Source organism: Wyeomyia smithii, chromosome 2 (genome assembly GCF_029784165.1).
Source record: "Wyeomyia smithii strain HCP4-BCI-WySm-NY-G18 chromosome 2, ASM2978416v1, whole genome shotgun sequence".
NCBI classification, from domain to species: domain Eukaryota; kingdom Metazoa; phylum Arthropoda; class Insecta; order Diptera; family Culicidae; genus Wyeomyia; species Wyeomyia smithii.
Window position 1 is genome coordinate 73,833,993 of NC_073695.1, and position 20,318 is coordinate 73,854,310.

General features: G+C 40.2%; 2 protein-coding genes across 4 annotated transcripts in view; one reads left to right on the plus strand and one right to left on the minus strand.

Moving 5' to 3' along the window:
• Positions 1-20,318, plus strand: part of LOC129725896 (leucine-rich repeat transmembrane protein FLRT3) — a 96,583-nt gene that overhangs the window by 49,256 nt on the left and 27,009 nt on the right. The window contains exon 2 of one of the 2 annotated variants that reach the window (XM_055682295.1): positions 9,865-9,889. The exons of the other annotated variant lie outside the window; for it this stretch is intronic. The gene's annotated coding sequence lies outside the window, so the exon portion shown is untranslated. The remainder of the gene's footprint in view (positions 1-9,864; positions 9,890-20,318) is intronic. 2 annotated transcript variants of the gene reach the window in all.
• Positions 9,146-19,729, minus strand: LOC129725901 (lysozyme c-1-like). 2 transcript variants are annotated; one of them, XM_055682313.1, is made up of 3 exons: positions 19,391-19,729; positions 9,472-9,773; positions 9,146-9,407 (listed from the first exon to the last, which is right to left on the minus strand). In XM_055682313.1, the coding sequence occupies exons 2-3, from the start codon at positions 9,767-9,769 to the stop codon at positions 9,268-9,270; spliced, it is 438 nt and encodes a 145-aa protein (XP_055538288.1). In that variant the 5' UTR covers positions 9,770-9,773; positions 19,391-19,729; the 3' UTR covers positions 9,146-9,267. The 2 variants fall into 2 exon arrangements, with proteins under 2 accessions (XP_055538288.1, XP_055538289.1); XM_055682314.1 differs by having other exon boundaries at positions 19,354-19,671.

Consider the following 20,318-nt stretch of genomic DNA (forward strand, 5'->3'; position numbering starts at 1 on the left):
CGCGCCGTTGACTGGCTGTGGCAAATGAGCGGACCTATTAAGTGCGGACTCGAGTTGATCGTGTCAGGCGGCCCCGTTTCCAAATAGATTAGCACACATATATGTCTGTTCGCGAGAAAGCGTGGGTGTTGTGTGTTCTCTTATTCGTAACTATAATGTGGTTTTACATTTGCATTTGTCGCTGATGACGTTATCATAGACCATCTTATGAGGTAAATGTAGTGAAATTAGTTTGGTATAATAAAAATATTATTCCCCGATTGTAGTGAATGTAGGAAATTAAATTTTAATTTCATCACTCTTTGTCGTTCCCCTGCCTGTGTCTAAATCGTAATGTCTTTCCGCAAGACAATCAGTATAAGAGGTTAACTTCCGTTCATGCATCATCGCATTCCCTTTGTACCATCACCAGTTGGTCTTTCAATCCACTGGAGTTCTCGATTGGGCAGAACAAAGGAGCTATCACTAAGTGTCCAAAATAAGCAACATAAACCAGCATACGGCAAGGGACCGATTTCCGCTTTTGGGCGACGGATCACAACATGCATACAAACTCATAAACATATACGCATATACTTTTAACTGCACCATGCCTAATGGCACACTTACAGCAACGGTGTGACCATTGCATCGACTGGAACGACTAACGAATCCACACCCCGTACCCGTCGAATCTACAAATGATCAATTCAATTGTTACCTTTTTCGGGCGATACTCGAGCCATTCATGGTTGGCTGATTTGCATTCAAAGCCTGACACAGAATCATGAATGAACAATAATTGCGACACGAGTGTTGCCGAATTTCGGTTCAGCGGTCCTCAGCCAAGTTGGACGATTTTTATGATTCGATTGGTTTTTTTTTTTGAGATACAAAAGTCACCTGCCAGAATCTAAGGGGTCAGTGATAGTAGGCATTCCAAGGTGGCAATTTCCAGTCAGAGGTGTGGGAATTATTCAAAGCATTGACTCATCCATTCGTTTCACACATGGTATATTTGCGAAGCAAACGCAACCACACGCGCTAATTATCGGTCACCGGATGTGAAGCAAATCCGCTCAGGTGTAGCAGCATCAGTGCAAAACTAACACAACAGCGGAATTTTGCTTCGCCGGAGATAATAATATTTGTCCGTAAAACAAATCCAAACGTTGTCTCAGTTTGCCTGAACATTATCAGTTTGTTCCATTGACGAACCTCTAGCCATCGGTAGATAACGAAGTTTCATCACGCATTACTCATTTTCACCGATTAGAATATTCATTCTAAGTTAGTACCGTCAAAACTCATCCGGCCGTGTCTGCCATGGCCGTGACAAAAAAAAAAAACACAAAGCGCTAGCTATTCGTGTACTCGCTATTCTCAGTCTAGGTTTTGTTACTACAATGCTGACAGTAAAGTGATATTTTTCAAATATCAAACACTAATCCATCCAACGGCGTTGCAAAAGCAATCTTTTAGTATTCTAAATGTTTGAATGAATTTTTGCGTGAATTGAATTGAATTGTAATAATCGTAAACCGAACAAGGAAAGTTGTACTGGACATAACAATTATAACGTGTTGTTTTTTACGTGATATGATGGATTATACGCTGCAGGAACTGACTACTTTTATGACGACAGACCATAGAGAATCTATGCTGAATCCAGTATACACCTCCATAAAACTTGGTTTTGAGCTGCTCGTCTCCAGTGGCCCCTTACACCCATTGCCCGCGCATCCTAAACGACAGCACACATCCAACGCGTGCGAAGTCTGCCTCGAATTTGTCGACCTCTATCCGGGTCTCTGCTGAATAACCTGTCGTGATTAGCTCACAATATCAGTATGCCACACTTCTTTTTCTTGTTTGTCACCCATCACTGATCGCAGGGTTATACGTTCGAAGACCTCAAGCACTCGCCGATAAAAGATCACGTCCAAAATTCATAGTCGTAAAGCATCACCGGGAGGATCAGCGTCATGTAGAGCGCATATTTCGTACGGATTTATAGGCTGCTGCACCTAAGCCAGCTACGGAATCGCAAAAAGCCTTATTTACTGCCGCGATTCATCTTTTTACTTCGCGGCTCACATAGTATACCAAAATTGACGATTTCGTCCACCGCTTCGAAAGTCACCAACGCCCGTAGGACTACACTTGGCAGAACACTCTCTGCCAACCACCATGTACGAGGCTTTGTTTAAACAGCAAGTCCGAGAGACTAGTCCTTCCAACCAATCTGTAGGTAGTTCTTCCTCAGATCGTAGCCTCAGGATAATCTGGTGAATTGCACTAGATAGTTGCTTGTGCCCGGTCGGTAAGGCGTCGTTTCCAGCGGCGTAGTGTTCCATTTCTTGCGACGATAAAGTTTTTTAGGCAACTCTAGCTTCTCGGCATCTCTGCCGCATCTGACGCATCACACGGTTGGCTGCTCCTAACGTAGGCCCGGTTTATTACGTCACTTCTAGATACTCAGCAACAAACCACTCATTCCCACTACCATGCCTATCATCTCTCGCGCTGTTGTACTGACCGCATCGTGGATGTGCTTCCACTACTCCACTCCAGCTGGTACATCGATGCTTCCAACAACTTTCCGAGTGAACTCTGCAGTAACTCCTCCCATCCCATGTGCGTTCATAGCTCCGACGACGATCTTTATATCGTATAGTGTGCATTCACCATAAGTTTTCTCAAGGAGCTCGTAGAACTTTTACATCCTCGGTTTTATTGTTTGTCGGTGCGTACATGTTGTTGAGGCTACTTGAAGAACCTGCCCTTAACCCAAAATACTCATAGACAATCATTGTTGAGCTTCCACCTAATGACACGCTTCATTTGGTTCCTTAGTTGCACAAAACCGACGCCTCGTTTCGCTCTGTCACCGCCACTAACTTACGACCCATTGATTAACGGACCGGCGCCAACGGCTTTGCTTCCTCACGCGATGAAAGGCGTAATCCCAGAAATTTTCCGCCTCAGAAAATCTTTCCGGTATCGACTAGGGTTGAATCTAGACTAGTTGGGTTGGTTGTGAGTGGATCATGCCACCCCTATGTCGGTGTTACGTTTCGAACCCAGGCCATCAGCGTAGTGGGCAGAGATGTTACCAACTGCCCTACGCCTGAACCTAACTTCACATTTACCTTACGCAGCTCTCTAGACAAGGCGTGCCAATTCGAGCAAAATCCCAACATTCCAAGGGCCAACAAATTCGTATTATTCTCTAGAATGTTTGTAGCAGCGTTGCAAATCGAGCGAGAAGCAAAACCTTTCTTCTCCTTTCTGCTTGAGAACGAGACATATGCTACGCTTACTCTTACTCTTTCTTCTTCATGCATTCCCCTGAGTAGCAGCAAGCTCGCACCGACACGGATAAAGCTTTTCGCTACTCAGCTACCGTAAAGAGTACCCGAGTTCTTGCTAGTGAGTAGGAGTACTCGACTAAAATTGCTCGACTAGGAGGAGTGCTTGAAAAACTGTACTTGAAAACGAAAATGTTTTCTTCCCGGTTTTGCTTCATGCACTGACAGTCGACAGTGGGGCAACGCGTAGGGTATCGGACTGCTTCGGTAAGTTTTTTACAGCAGTCTAATGCAAAACCAGCCGAAGCGAACCGCTGTCGAAGTAGCCCGATATCCTTTCATTTTTGTCCCTCCGCAACCATCGCAAAGCATCTTGAAACAATTGTCTTCGGCTGGTCGTTCTCGCGAGTTGGGGAGTAGGTACACACGAGTACACACGAGGAGAGTAGACGGGAGTCTGTGCGAGAAAGAGCAAGAAATAACTTGAATGAAGAATTCTCTACTGTGTGAAAGCGGCAGCACCGAGAACCTCACATGAAGTGTTGCATGCTGGTTACGAGCGAGACTAACAACACTGGTTTGTAGTATATTTATTTCAGCATGCTGCCTTACTATAGCTGCGATGCCTAGTTTCGTGACGAGTCTGCCGTGTACCTACCCAAATGCTGGCAAGACACTCCTAATCACTCGCTGTTTAAGCCACCTTTGATATGGGGTACAGACGCTCAGACAAGCTGCCCCTTCCTTGTCAGCATAGGACCAACTTAACGGTACACCGATTTTCCTTTGGTTGCTCATATCCCAGTAGTCGGTACCATGTGGAGGTAGGGATAGGAGTTGCTGGCAGTATGATCTGGACCACACTGAGGTTTATTTTATGCCAACTAGTAGCCGTTTACCAATCACCTTGGACTTAGTGCTACCAAACAACCCTGAGCAACACTTGCGCTATCTTATTATATTATTCACTCTTTGTTCAAATCCTGGAGATCTCTCATGGTTTCCGGAGCTTACCCTCATCAATTGCCCCGAATTTTTCTATGGGGAGAAGTTCTGGACAGCGAATCCATCGTACCATCGTAGGCTTCGTGTCACTCCACAACTGGTTTCGCGTAATGGAACAATTTCAAAGGCGGCTAAAATTGAGTATCACCTTCGTGGAACCTGAAGAAGCGTAGCAGGCGTTTCTGGAGGCATTCTTCTTTATATATTTGGCCGTTGATAGTGCCGGTCGTTATGTACGGCTTGCTGAATTCACCACACTCACAGATCACCTGACACATCTAGTAATTCCTTGCAAATTTATCGACCTTCTTCTTCTGGAACGAATTCGGAACATCCAGGCGGAATTTACAGTCGAAAAACTCTCGATCGGGAATCTGTTTGGCGTCTATGCGCCTCGGCATCCATCACGATGCATTTCGGCTACACCAATTACGGTACTGCCTCCTGGCGCTTAGGGTCCTTCCTTACCTTAAAGGCATTTATTGTCTGCGGGATGAAACCGACGGACGAATTGATTGCATACTTGGCCACATTCCCAATCGATTGAATTGCGCTTGAAGTAATTCCTCATCTTCCTTACCTCCACGGGGTTGGTCGTCTTTACCTTTTGTCTGCTGACAGCACGTCACTGGGTCGTTCGGGTCTCTATGAACGATTTCACCACACGGTCAAAATTTTTATCATAGCATTCCTTGCTTGGAAGCCATCTTGGTAGCTTTAATTTTTTTTTTAAATTTGTACCCATACAATAGAAAGTTATAAACAAAAGAAAGTGTTGCATTTTTTCAGTACAATCTTTATACAAAAGCTTAAAGGCCAACATTGAGTTTTAATTTGAGGAGTATACAGGGAAATTTTATGCGATATGATGAAATTTTTTGTTTTTTTATTATTTGTCATTTCCATTTTCAATTAAACTTTACTCCAAGGATAGTCAAAATTGTTATGTTTTGTATTGGCACTCGAGAATTATCAAAAAAATACTCCGTAATTTCCATAGCTCTATTAGTACGCGAGTTTATCACTGATTGTTTTAATTTTCTCATCGGATCCAATTGATAATTCGTTATCGTCTCTCAATCCAATTTATCGCATATTGGATCGCAAGCCGAACACGCGAAGAGGAAAAAAACTGCAAACGGTAGAACAACTACAAGACAGCGAAAACCATGAATATCAGATTTACAGATTGGTCTATGAAATGCCAATTTTCAAAGTCCATCTGCCGGTTTTTTCGTTTTGGGAATACTTGTTGTTAATTTTTGCGGAACTCGCAGACTTTTTCTTTATTCTCTCTATATTTTAACAAATTCACTCAGCATGTGTGCAGATTTTGGCCTGTTTAATCAGAATTATTCCTATATCGACAAACATGCATAACTAAACAAAGCGTGGTTTGAAATAAAACCGACAAACAATAGTACATTGTGTTACTTAATAACAAAAGTAAGTAAAATTTTGTAAAACGGTGCAAACCCCACTATTTTTAGCTCAGAAAGAATAAGTGATAAATGTTCAAATGATCGCAATCGCTTCTCTCTTCCAATAGGTGTCGTCTCGTGATTCTACTCTCTTGTATTCACATTTCGTTTCTATCAGTTAAGAGCGGTTATCGGTTGAAGAGCTCTTGATAATTCATTTTTTGAGAGAGAATAAATTTTCTCAGCAAATCTCCGAATTCGTTCACTCGGAGTGGTATTGTAGGATAATTGTCACAATCGACTGACAGATGAAGTTGACTCACACGCTAGAAAAGATCAAAAGTTTATCGCTGATTTTATCACCGATAACCAACATTGCAGGGCATAAGATATTATTTTATCATATTAGTCAATCATAAAATATCATCCCAAAATGAGCTGTTAAAAAATTACACTGATAGATAATGGACCCTATTACATAAGATGAGTAGATGTATTTGGGTATTCAACAAAATTGCAAGATGCATTCGAAGGTCCGAAGTGCATGAGTTTATGTAAAGTGTAAACAATTTGTACAAATACATAATTCTCGCTCACTAAACAAAAAAGCTCATTTATATATTATAATGCAAAAAATTATGTTATTTAAATAATGAATAAGTAATTATTTGGTTATGTGTACAAAAATTCATGTAAACAATGAGGTCTTCTTTCAAAAAAAGCTTGTTAAAAAAATGTTACCTCAAACGTAGGGATTTGCACTTACATTTTATAATTTTCATAGAAAATACTGAGTTTTTTTTATTCTATTTCATCCAAAATACGATATTTCGACTTAGACATCAAATTACCTTTTGGTTTAGTCTGTGGTGCAACTCGTGAATTTGTTTCAGATTATCAAATTTTACACAACCAATTTATTAATTTTTTGGGTACTTACCTACGCTTGTTTCAAGAAACCTTACAAAAATATAGAAATTTATTGATAAATAACATCTAATTACATAGGGGAGCTGCGCAGCCGCAAGGTTACAGAGTCCGCTTTAGCTCGACAAACCGATGATTCACTCTTCGCTGATAGAATCCAAGTGTCAAAACAAAAGGGAAGAAACGCGAAACGATAATTATCGGAAAAGAGAAGCGATTGCGATCGCTTGAACAATTATCCCCCTTTCTTTCTGAGTCGCAAGTGTTGACAGTAAAATAGGTTTTCCATCGTTTAACAAAATGTTGCCTGCTGTTGTCATTGTCAACTCAATGTTCTTTTGTTCGTCGGTTTTATTTGCATTTGCAGGTTTGTTCACTGATGTATGTTGGCCGATATCAAAGTTTTTCATAAACAAGCAAAAAACCTGCACAAATTTTGGAAAAAAAATGCGCAACTATAAATAGATTCGAAAAAAGCTTGCAAGCTATGCACAAAGTAACAACAAATATTTGCCATTTGAAAAAAAAAACAAAATCGGCAACGGACTCTGAAAATCTGCATTTCACAGACAATTCTGTAAATCTGGTATCCCTGTTTTGTGCTGCCTTTTAGTTGGTCTAACGCTTGCAGTTTTTTCCCTCTCTAAGTTTTTGGTTTGCGATACAATTTTACGATTATCGGGACACTCTCACTCACAAGGTGATTGAAACCAAAAACTTTCGTTCCACGGCTCGATCGGATCTGGAGACGATAATGAATTACCTATTGAAACCGATGAGAGAATCGAGAAAGCGTATGAACAAGCGACGATAAACTCGTATACAGTTAACAGGCTAATAAGTTCACGGAGTATTCTTTCGGCTTCTTATCGTCACGGAGACGATACAAAACATCGCGTATTATGCGTGATCAGAATCCAATAGGATTCTCTCATGATAATTCTCTGATACGATTTTAACCATCCTTACCCTTCCAGTTACCCTTCCTTTACGCTGAAATCTACAATACCTTTTCGTGACTTCCTCTTAACAAAAATAAGTCCCTCTTATCAATAAAACTGGCCAGAAGAACGCACGATGAAACTTCTCCAGGGAATATAATTGGTGATATTTGGCAGGAGGGAACGAGGCTTGGTTTAGGAGAACAGTAGGCGTGTAAAAGGAAATGTAGCACATTACACACAAGCACTGATAAAAAATAATAATAAGCATGCCACTTCTCAATAGCGGTATTGCTAATAATAGAAGTGCGGGATACAGCAGACACCCGGGCATATCTCACAATAGATCAACGATTCTGGTCGCAGTGAGGAAGTCCATACAGGAAAAAAAAAAATCTAATTACATAAATTCTTCCGAAAAACTTTACACGAAAATCCGGACTCACGAAAAATGTTACCGTTCATTCAATTTATCAGTAAATTTGTTGTTTTTAATTTCATTAAATTATGTTGGGATTTTTATTTTTGAGGACACGCAGGAAATTACGTTACGCTTTTATGTATTAGGTATTCAACCATTAACGATATTGTACAAATCTAAAACATTCTAATGTAAATTATAGCTACCGACCACTCCGAGTGCATACGATAAACATAATCTAGCTCTAAGTTATCCATACCAAATTACGAACCATTTTCAAGGGAGTAAGATGACCTTCTCTTTAAATCAGAGAAGAACAGTCTGTGATATGATAATGAATTTGCGCCATGTGCGGTGAAAAGGTTTCACATTTCAGCTCAACTGAAGTGTTTAGTTGCTCGTTTTGCACTTGATAGTTAGGTACGCAAACCTTCCGGCCTCAGCACCAGCCGCGACCAGGCCTTGTCGTGCTGTGCTGTAATGTATTCCCCAGCGTGGCGTCAAATGGTCGTAAAATATTATTGAGGTTAGAATATTTTACTTATGGGAAATATTCTATGGTTGTCCTCGTACGTGACGGTTACAAATTTGGTGTCATGATTATGTGTTGGTAGTGCTAGAATCATTCTAACGACGAACTTAAGCTGTTGGCTACTAGCCTATTAAAGGAAATGTGACTTTCCTTTAAAAATAGTCTCTTTTCTTTTAATAAAACTCAATTTATCGGATTGTTAAGAGATACAAGATGGTATTAGGATACAAAATGTTTTACGTTTCCGACAAGACATAAAAAACTAATACCTACTAAGATATTCTCATATTAAATTACATTCAGTTCTGTATTAGGAAATCAAACCCTTCACCATTCCAAACGAGAGTGAAAAGTTGAAGAAACCATAGAAGCAAAAACGATCATACTCAGAAGTGAAATCCACACTTGTACACAATGAGGTCTATGTTGCAATTGCAACGCAATGTTGCAACCACAAAAGGAGACTTGTCCGAGAGTGGATAAATGTAGACGACGAACTTGAGCACCAACCGCAATCTTGTTCTCGATTCGACTGTCGCTTACCGTTCTGGTACTGACCAGCACCTGTTGAGCTATAGACGGCTTATTCGACTTTAGAGCAAACAACGTTTAAAACGCTAACCGAATTTGAACTGTAATTTTCACTCAAAATAGGAATTGATTCGTATCACATGATTCAATATTGCTTAAAAGCTACTTTATCCGTGCAGTCAGCGGAGTGACACCGAATCTAGACATTGCACTTGGAAATGTTGGGAAGTTCTTTGCCTTTGCATTTCTTTTGCCACACGTTCCAGGCGTTGAATCCATACTGCATCTGAATTTTCTTCGAACAATCAATATCATCCGCAATGTTATCATCTAGAAAATCTAAAACCAAAACGACAGAAAAACTATTAAAATGTCTCCACAAAGTAACAACCACAGCTCTCACCTTCACACTTCATATTGCACTTGCCACCCTTGCGGCCTTCGCGGCACCATTCCTTGCTGTTGATCTGAAATATCCCATAGCTGGCGGTCAGATTGGGCAACTTGGTCACTTTGGCCGTATTCATGCCACTTTCCGCGTTGGCCAAACAAATCCAGTTACCGTAGAAGGTGCGCGAAATGCCATTTTTGCCCAGCTCTTTAGCTAGATCGCATTTGTTGAATATTTTAGCCTCGACTGTTGCAGCGAACAGCGTGCTGAGCGCCGCTGCAAGCGCCAGCTGAGCGGTCCCTGGGAGCATTTTGCTGTGGAAAGTGGAAAATATGATTTATATCATAAGTGAGGCGGTACTTAAAGTGATATCATATTTATGTATCTGTTTTCTTTTCATTGCAGGTATTTGTCGGAATATTTTGTCTGGGTATGTAAATAATTGATTCTCAATGACCACGATGCACCACCATCAGTTTCCAGCAATTCTGGATACCTGTATATGGCACTTCGAATATTCTTGGTCACAGCATAGACTGTGTTGTGTGATAACGGATTTTTTTCTCGCATAACAGTTACGATTTCATAAAAAAAACATATAGGCATCCAGGAAATTTATAAACTAACGAAATATTTTTTTTATCGGAAAATAAACTGTTAAGTGATCTATAACAAATATAATCTAATATGGGGGAATTACTTCGTGTTCATATTATTGAGCAATTTTATCACCACTTTATAATGAAAAGCCTAAACAATTGCAGTAACAAAATTTCGCAAAACTGTTGTATGTACACAATTTCACTGCTCAAGACGTTCGATATCTAACTTTTGTTTGGTCGAAATTCAATTAAGAATCGCATGTCTTAAAGAAGAAACTTAGACCGGCTTAATAGTAGGGACAAAAGTTCGCAGTTCGCAATGAATGGAACTCTTGCACTTATTACAATGCGAACTCTCACGTAAGCTGACACGTTTTGAAAATGGCAAGGGGCACCAAAATTCACAGGAATGGGTAAAAAGCTATATTATTTCTAGGCCAGCTATTTTGAGGCAGGATAGCACGTTTTTCCGCTTTTGTCAACCAGTGTATTCATGTCATCATAGGCGTAGCCAAAGGGAGGCAGGGGGGGCCGTTGCCCCCCCCCCCCTAATTGTTGACATTGGTGCAGAATTTTATTTTCAATAACTCTAATAACGTTTGCGCTAAAAAAATGGATAAAAATTGCCAATTTTCCATGGGTTACACGCACTGACGAAACTACGCATGCAGCAACAATCATATTAACCCATGGAAAAAATTGATTTGCGCGTTTAAATAATCAGGAAAAATTTGATTTGCGCGTTTAAATAACGGTACCCCGCTGCGTCGAAAACGGACATCGTGCGGCAGTTCGTGGACACCGGATACGTCCGTTCCGGCATCTACAACATCTTGGCACTATTGGACACTAACCAGAGCATTGAAAGAAAGCCCGATTCCGGACGGCCGACGACCCTGAGCGACAAGAAGCTCCAAAGGATACTGAAGCGAAAGACCGAGGAAAAAGTGGCTACATCGCTGCGTGCCCTTGGCCTGGAGGTCTGTGCAACCGATCAAACAGTGCTTGGCGAACATGGACATACATGTTAGGCCAATATCCGTTCACTAGTCTCGGAGCTGCAGGCAATGAAGCATCGGCAGCGCCTGAATAAGATAGTCAAATCGGTTTTCCCGGCAATTCACGACGTGGCGGTGGTGATGGACGACGAGACCTGTCTCACCCTGGATGGCAACGACTGGTAGGGCACTTTGTATTTTACTTCCACCACGAAAGAAGTAAGCACTGAGGTGAAATTTCTTTCACTCACCAAGTTTCCCAAGACGGTGCTGCTGTGGCTGACAATCAGCGAGAAGGGGATGTCAAAGCTGCTCTTCTTTCGCTCCGGACTGGCCGTGAACGGGGGAATTTATAGTACAAAGTACCTGCTGGAAGTTGCGTCGTTTATCAAAAAATACTAACGGGTGTTAAATAAAAAATGAGAATTTTTTCAATCACATATAAAAAAAATTTTTTTTTTCATCGATTTCAGTATTTTTTATTAATAACATAATGTATTTTCTTCCAAAAAATATCAGTGAATGTTTGAGTAAGGGCCGTGGTCTGCTGTTCGACGCAACTTTGTTGCGATGCTCTCACAAGAACGTTGTACGGCACTTACGTCCATTTTCCGGATACAATTCCGGATTCTTGTAGTCAGTTGCTTCGTATCCTTGGCCCTCCAATTGTTTTTATATACTAGGGCACTGAGTGAGCCAAAGAAATCCTCTATTGGGCGGCACTGGGGCAAGTTTGTTGGGTTACGATCTTTCTTCACGAACGGTATCTTTTTCTCCTCAAGATACGCCAGCGTCTTCTTGGCGTAATGGGAAGACGTCTTGTCTGGCCAGAAGACGTACTTCCCATCCGCGTGATGCTCGTTCAGGAACGGCAGCAGGATTTTATCGAGGCACTCTTCTTGATAGATTTGTTGGTTGATTGCCAGACCGCTCGGCTTAACCCTCTAGTGCCCAAATTAATTTCTAAACGGACTTCGATAAAATCACTATAAACTACTATAAACACTTTTTTAGTATTTATTGAAGCTTTTCGGAACTTCGACTGAAGCCCGCCAAATGGCGGCATTGGGCACTAGAGGGTTAAACCAAGGCTTTGAAATGCCCCGGTCGGAAATGGCGATGTACAACATAACCTTTTTTTTTAACTTGTGCTTGAACTTGTATTTCACTTCAAGCGGTGTGGATGACTTGTCGCTGGAGTAGTAATTATCATTTCCTGGAATATGCGTTTTGGACAGCGGAAAATAGCTTTCGTCGTCCAGAACAAAAGACGTCCCGCAGTATTTTTTGGTCATCCACCGACACTGTGTTTTAACCGTCTCAATCTGCTCCTCCGTGTACTCCGGCGACCTCGTCTTCTTCATGCAGACGATTCCTTCCATCTTGAGGGTCCGATGGATCAATACGTGGGAGCAGCCATATTTCCGACCGGTGTCACGCAGTCTGGTTGCGTCCTTGTTGTCAAACAGCTTCTTTAACGATGTATTGCTCTGCTTCGTCATTATCGTCACCGGACGACCACTTCCGACCTTCCGCTCTATGTTCAGGGAACCCAGGATACGATATACTGTACTGACATGTACATTTTCTTCCTTAAAATGTGTCACCGTGAACTTTTTTCCTTGCTGGAAATGCGTTCCGTAGAACCGTACAATGCGTTCGTGGAGCACGTGCTGTTTCGACGCCATCTTTGCTTTGACTAAATTCAAACTAGCAAAACCAAACACGCCTACTGTTTCTAGGGAGCCCAAAGAGCAATTTTCTTGGAGAAAGAAAATTTTACGCTCTGTATTTGAGTTACTGAAAGGTATTGAAAAAATTCTCATTTTTTTTAACACCCGTCATAAGGTCGAATACACGGTGTTTTGGCCGGATCTGGAGTCGGCTCACTATTCGAGGCGATCGTTTGAGGGGATGGAACGACTAAATGTCAATGTGGTACCCAAGTTGGCGAACCCGCCCAACGTTCCCAAGTTGCGTCTCATCGAGGATTTCTGGCAAGCCAGAAGCGTATAATCTACTTCAACAATTTTGTCGCGAAATTTCAGGAGGAATTGTTAAATAAAACGAAAAAATAATTAAATAACATGCCTACACGGCGAATGTTCCGGTTAACTGCCGGAAGGCGGCACGCAAGATCGTAGATTTTTTCGCTAGTGAGCTAACATAATTACATTCCATAGGAAATTTATGAAACTCAATTATCTGTCTTAGTTATTTTTTTTACCACCATCCGAAAAAAGTCAATTTTTTAACGCATACGTTAGCACAAAACGACATTTTTAGCCCATTGAAACATCTGTGTAAAGTATCAGCGAGATCAAAAATAATTGATTGAAATGCTTGGCCTATGTTGCGTGGAATTGCACAGTTTTTTCAGTTGACTAAGGACATTGCAGCGGCAAAAGTACCGGGCAAATTCGTGTTGATCACTAACTACTAGTATTTATTGCAATTTTTCAAAATACCATATATTTTACTTCTAAAATTTTAAAGAACTTGACCCCCCCCCCCCCCCCTAATCGAGATTCTGGCTATGCCCATGCATCTCAGCCCATATATTCATCTCATCCAATATTGAAACTCAATTAAAAACTACAAAATATACTTGAAAGACGAACAATTAGCTTGCCGTTCTACTCAGCAATCACTAACCTTATGAGAAACTAGAACAACAACAGCAGGTTGGTGGTTATACACAAAAGTAGAAACACTTTGCGGGAACTGCTGTGCAATCTCAAAGACAAGGTCCTCCCAGATGAACGATCCGCGATCTACAAAATTAACTGCGAAAATTGCACAGCAGATTACTTAGGACAAACTCGCCGAAAACTCAAAACGCGTTCAAAACGCAAAGCATAAATATGCAGTTAAAAACAATAAGGTGAATGCTTCAAGTGTAACTGCACACACGTCCAGTCTGTAACATGAGTTCGATTGGGAAAGTGCGAAGCTAATTAAAACCGTCCAGAAAGATTCACGGTTCAATACATGGGAATAAATGAACATTGCTAACGCGGAGGAACCTTTAATGAACGAAGATGACGCACCAATTATTTCGCCTCGCTCCACTCTAGCTAAACAGAGATTTGAGAGTCCTTCATCTCTCTGAGACTTAGAAGCTGTAATAGAAAACATTTGTTATGAGCTGGACATCGGACCTTATCCTGTAGATGAGCGTGATAATGCTCGAAACCGGTCGACTATAAAAGGTAAATTAGTTCACTTTAGATTTCTCATAAAATAGAATACTCCAAAACTTACTTAAAAGCTCTAAATTCGACATTATAGTCGGGCATCTGCACTCGAAAACTCATTTAATTCAATCACCTACCTCAGAAAACGAAATTCGCTCATTGTTCTATACGGCTACAACGGGACTCGTTCAGCAGCCAACCAAAGTTTTTTTCATCACTAGCGGACCATTTTTTATTTTAATCACTAAACAAAAACACTCACTACACTATGACTACTTTAATCTTTGAAATGTTCACCTCAAATTTTCAAAAACAAGCTTGAATTAGCAGAAATATATGAGATGAATTTCTTCAATTCGTAAATTTCAACGGTATGAATTTTCATCTCTTTTCACTGCTTTGAGGAAAATCAAAAGTTGCCAAAGCAGTTTCTGTTTATACGAAAAAATTATACTGAAAATGTTGAATTATTCCGACATAATTGACATAAATGGACAGCACTGCAGTGGTTACCTAGGTTACCATATTTGCACGTAAACAACTACAGCGGATATCTAGGTAACCTCTTACGACGGGCTGCGGCTACGTTCATCCAAGATACTGTGATTCATTCATGATTAACAGTGTGATGAATATAGGGGCGTCGTGAGATGAATAATTGAGCAGTGATTCAAGTTTTGAGATGGACATGGAAGCGTTGTGAAAAATGGTTTGTGCTACAAAATTCAGAATAAATCTAACTAATTTTACTAAATATACAATGTTGAACGATTCCATATGAGCACGTAAGCATATTTAGTTTATTTGTTTAATGATTTCATGAAAGTTTGGTGTTTAATCCGTGCATTCTTCGTGAATATCGGCTTAATGAAATGAATAATGGAGCAGTTCCCTGCTCTGCAAAATTTTATTTATACATTTTTTATGTATGTTCATGTAAAATTTTCTGAGGATGTACGTCCGGACAAACATAAGTTTCACTTAGATTCGAACGGATTCCTCACATTGGAATCGTCGACGTCCTCGATAAGGAATCCTGAAAAAGAGCCCTCAAGACTGCCTTGTCTACAGGCAGGTTTCGTTTTGTTCATCTTTATCTTAAAGAGAAAACAGTTCTCTACTTTTGAACAAATGTGAGCCCACATTCAATGTGCATCACATCATCTGTTGTAGAGAGAGCGTTGAGTAATAGTTTCTCTGGCGAAAAAATCACAGGAAGGTTGTATGCAAAGCCACGACCGCAAGGTTGAAGTAGAATACTTTTACAAGAAAGACAACCCGGCTGCTTGCGTGTCAGTCATTTTTCCTAGCAAATAAATGTTGGCCGCTCATTGCAAAATTGAAAATTCTGTGCATTTTGATTTCCAAAATTGGATTTCCTGATGGCCATCTTCATGCTACCCCAACACGGGGGGAATAATGGCAGTCTGACGACACACGCTGAGAAGAACCGCGCTGCTCCTGAGACGTGGTGATCACCCACAGGGCTAGTGCTGCTAAGGAAGGACGACTGCTGTTGTCGCTGTCTAGAACTGTAATGAGCGACTTCGGCTGAAACAGGCTCTTATATAGGCCAAATAGCATGTTCTCAATTGCAAGGTATATGATTCCGTCGACCGTGCTTGGGAAGCAATCATTTAACGACCAATCAGAGGTCGAATTTTTCGTTTTGACAAGGCTTGACTATTTTCATTAGTACAATAGTATGAATAATAAAATTACAATTATCTTCTTTTGGAAAGAATCTTAGAAGATTTTCCAATCTATTGCTGCAAGAACGAAGGAAATCCATCGAATACTAACCGATTTATTAGCATTTGAAATTGGACATATTTATCACTTTTTTCGGTTTTAGATTTTCATTTCACATCCCTATGTAGCCGAACTTCCTGAGAGAAGTATTCTACTTCAAAAAAACGCTCCAAGCTTGACACAGCAGAAACCCAGTGAAACTCTTGTAAATAGCTCATCCGCGCACGCAAGATAAGTGAAATAAATTGCTCGGCAAGCAACAGAGAATTTCGTTACCATTCTCATCGCCTTGAAGTGCGGTAAAAACACCATAAAATCGAACGTTCTGCAGAATTCGCGCCCATGGTGAGTTGTGAATCTTCCTATAATAATAAATTCAAAAACTGTAAGGATGTGGCTTTAATGTGAACCTAAATGTTTTATTCTTTGGCCAACTTCTCTTTTAGTAACGGAGAAGCTAACGAAACCTACTCCCTCTTAAACTGAGAGAGGAAACATTTGGTTACCCCTCGCACGCGATGATTAAGAGTAAACATAAACTCTGCGACTGGAATACTCTACGCCTAAATGTGGATAGTTATTCACTCTGTGGGAGAGAAAGTCTAGTTCTCCAAGGCGCTTGACAGGTAGAGGAGAAAATTTGAGCAAAATTCAAGAGAACGGAATAAGCCTGTCTATAGGACTAGGATTTTTGAATGAGAATCCATCGGATTCGAACGCTTTTACTTCAAAGGTGGTCGGTCAACGGCTCGAAAGTTGTGTAAAAGCCGATACGTGGCCGACTACGAATTTTCAAAGACACAAAACTCGTTAACGTGTTACCTGTGAGAACACTATCTTATGGTCCCTATTACAGAAGACGAGGCGAGTAACTCGCCTCGCTCGCAATCACTGACGGGACGAGCAAAATGTTGTATTTGGGAACGCGAGTGAAACTTGGTTGGTGACAGCTCGTCCAAAATCCAGCCATCTGCAATACAAAAATTGATCAGACGAGTAACTCATGTTTTCATCACTATAACAAACATGAGGATATATTGTCACAGTTGACGCATTAACTATTACCGAGTATGTCTTTGAAAATTCACTCGAAGTCGGCCATTTGTGGCTTCAACACTGTTCCACTTTAATTTTTGAAAATTGAAAATTTGGAAAAGTCGAATTTTTGGGCCACTCTCAGAAAGTGTCACCCTAAAGGCTAAACAAAAAAAATACGGATCTAAAATTGGCGCAATTTTATATAAAGGTTTTCGAGTTCTTTGTCCACTCTTTTTGCTGTCAAAGAATAAATAGTGTTGTATTGATCACAAATAGCTTACAAACGGCCTATTTTCATATGCATAAAATTCAGTTTGTTCGAACTTGATTCTAAATATCTCAAAAATGGATGCATTTAGTAAGTTAGTCGCTAAGAGTATATGATTTGAAATTACTATTAGAATCATGTTGCATCATTCAAATTTGATTATTCCCCAAAATGTTCAAATTGAAAACAGTCTCAAAAACTTAACTTTAAGTAAAGTTTTACTTTACATGACGAAACTTTTCACCAGTTTCACCAAAAAATTAAACTTAATGTCTTGGATTTTGTGTTGACATAAATCAATTTTTGGGATTATTTTCTAGCCGAGTGTCTATTGATGATAAAAAATATTTTTAACAATCGTTTAAACGGTTTGTTTGATGGTATAGTGTTCGAGCAGAGTTTTCTAGACCCGCAACTTCAATACCTTTAAATCAAACAAACCGTTTTTCTGTTACAGAACGATTTTATTCATGAGTAACATATTTTGATAGGCCATTTTAAAATAGTAGTCGTGAGTCAAAACAAAGAACTGATATCATAAGATGACTTTTTTATCAAAAAGGGGCAACTTTACAAAGTTTCGCGTAATCAGAAATAAAATGCAGAAAAAAATATATTATTCATTTTCTGTGGCATGCCTCTCTTATGATAGATGAACAAAAAAATTATTAAATACAAAATCGTTCTGCGAATATCAAGAACACTATAGAAACATGATAAGATAATTAGCGCAAATTATTCGTCAGCTGTCTGCACGACTATGAGCTGTTATAACTAAATTGTTTGTAGAGGATTCCTAACATAAAAAAAGTCTATTAGAAAACAAAATATAATGCCATCACATTAAAATCATTGTTCAAATAAACACAATTCGATAGTGTCCTGTAAGTTTTTGTATAACTCTCTCGAGAAACCGTTTCTGCTTGGTTTGATCTTGAAACGGTAAATACGCAGTGCAATTGATAGCAAACTAGTTTTCATCTGAACTTCAACTTTCAATATTACAATGTCTTACTGAACTTTAATTTCATTTTTATTTGTGTTACCCGCAGTAAAGCCTCACCGATTGCAGGTGTAGAAGTATAGTTGGTACCAACGTCATCATCGGGGTTTTCCTGCTTAACAGAACTATTTAATCTACCGGGATTTTCCGAACTTGATATTCTAATTGCTAACCGTACAGAAGCATGTGAAGTAGATAACATGCTTTTGGCCGTAGGAAGCGTTTATTCAAAAGTGCGTGTTCGGATTGATAATTTCGGATTTTTTTACTACGTTATCTTCGTATAAAAAAGGAACCGCTGTTTTTATAAATTAGTAGCAGTTGCATTTCTGGAAGTCAGTTATCATGAAAAATACCAGAATTCTGGCTAATCAAAATATTGAAGCTAACCGGAAATTAAAAAACCAATAAGCGGATCTTATCTCAGAGTTTATCGGCGTTGTTCTCCACTGTGAAGATAATTACTGTTTATCTCGTACGATGTTTGTTCAAAATGAACATCACACGAGTCAGTACGGGACAAGCCGCGTGGCAAAAATAAACTAAAAACAAAAATAAATTGAAAGTAACTCCCGTTTTGCAGCACTTTATACGTTACAAACACATCTGTTTTGAACACTGTTTGTTCAGGCTGGGTAGTTATCCATGTTATGGATCAACCTTGAGATTATTTCCTAGGTACAGTCGATCTGAGATTTAAAAAATCGCCAAATCTTCTTTCAACTCTCAGCGCAACTATCAAACCAACACGACGCAATATCTCTGTCGTCACACGGTAGTTCGCTGCATTCGCTATGTACGGCGAAGCAATCAATTTTATTCCACGGTGCTTTTGAACCTAATTTTCATATTCATTCGACCACGAGTGTGCTTGTAATTCGACAAGTCACTGTCGTTCAGTTTGCGTTTGTCAAGTCGAAGTTTAATTTAGTCAGTTGTGTTTATTTGCCTCTTGTTTTATCGTGTTACATTATGTTATCGCATTGATACTGCCACGCTGTCTCCTAATATGAAATATTCCGATTTGTTTGTTTACCTTATTCTATCACACGTCTAAAATGTTTCAGTATTACCTTTTGAGCAGCGAACTAAGTATTTTAAGTACACTAGCCGTATTCACCGGTAGTCTCAATGGTTAGCCGCTTCCGAGGAAATCTTTAGTACTTCTAATCGACCGTCTTAAGTTTCCATTGATATTTATGTCAAAACCCACAAGCTATCAGTACTACAACTATCTACACGCGACGGCGACGACGGTGCTGGCGGTGTGCGCGAACGCAGGCCTAATTACAAACTGGCGTTCGTAAACATTGCCGCTTGTTGTTGACCAGCTTGATCGAAAGTGAAGATGCGCGATAATGACTTTTGAGCGGCCAGGCTCTCAACCGGCGGCGCCGACCGCGCACAGTTCTCCCACGTTCTCTTTCGAATGCTGCCGCCTGATCGCGCCGGCGCGACTCAGCCGACAATCAACTTTATTCAACCGCGCAGCTAATGACGAACTCACCGCTACTGCGCGTTCAGGAGAGAAAAAACCGTTGGAGCGGCTCACGTCTGAGAGAATACCTTTTGCACTTGGAACAGAATCGCTTAAAACAATACGTATCGGACACAGTTGGGTTGTTTGCTAAATGAAGATGGTTCTGGTGTTCGGTCTAATGGATACTATACAGTGGATAAATTCAGTGTAAATTAATGAAAATTGTGTTTATCAACTGACTTTCGCCACTTGAAACATGCCAAATGCCATCTGCGAAATTACTGCATCACATGAAAGCTCACTGTCAATAGCAAATATAGCAAATATTTGCTTCATCTAATGCCTTTTTTAGACTGCCGAACATTGAGAGAATACAGAATGCATTTTATTCCTCGCACATATTTAACCTTTGCCATTTATGTTATCTCCCAGATGGTCGTGAGGTACGATGCTTGCCTAACAAGCCAGTCGTCGTAGGTTCGAGTTTCGGCTCGAGAGAGACTGTTAACATCAGTAGGATC

What these genes read in the sequence shown, in the direction of transcription:
- LOC129725901 (XM_055682313.1), bottom strand. Translation starts at nt 9,769, where the DNA reads ATGCTCCCAGGGACCGCTCAGCTGGCGCTTGCAGCGGCGCTCAGCACG. An exon ending in GTGCAATATGAAGTGTGAAG is followed by an intron (nt 9,408 to 9,471) that starts GTGAGAGCTGTG and finishes TTTTGGTTTTAG; the next exon opens with ATTTTCTAGATGATAACATT.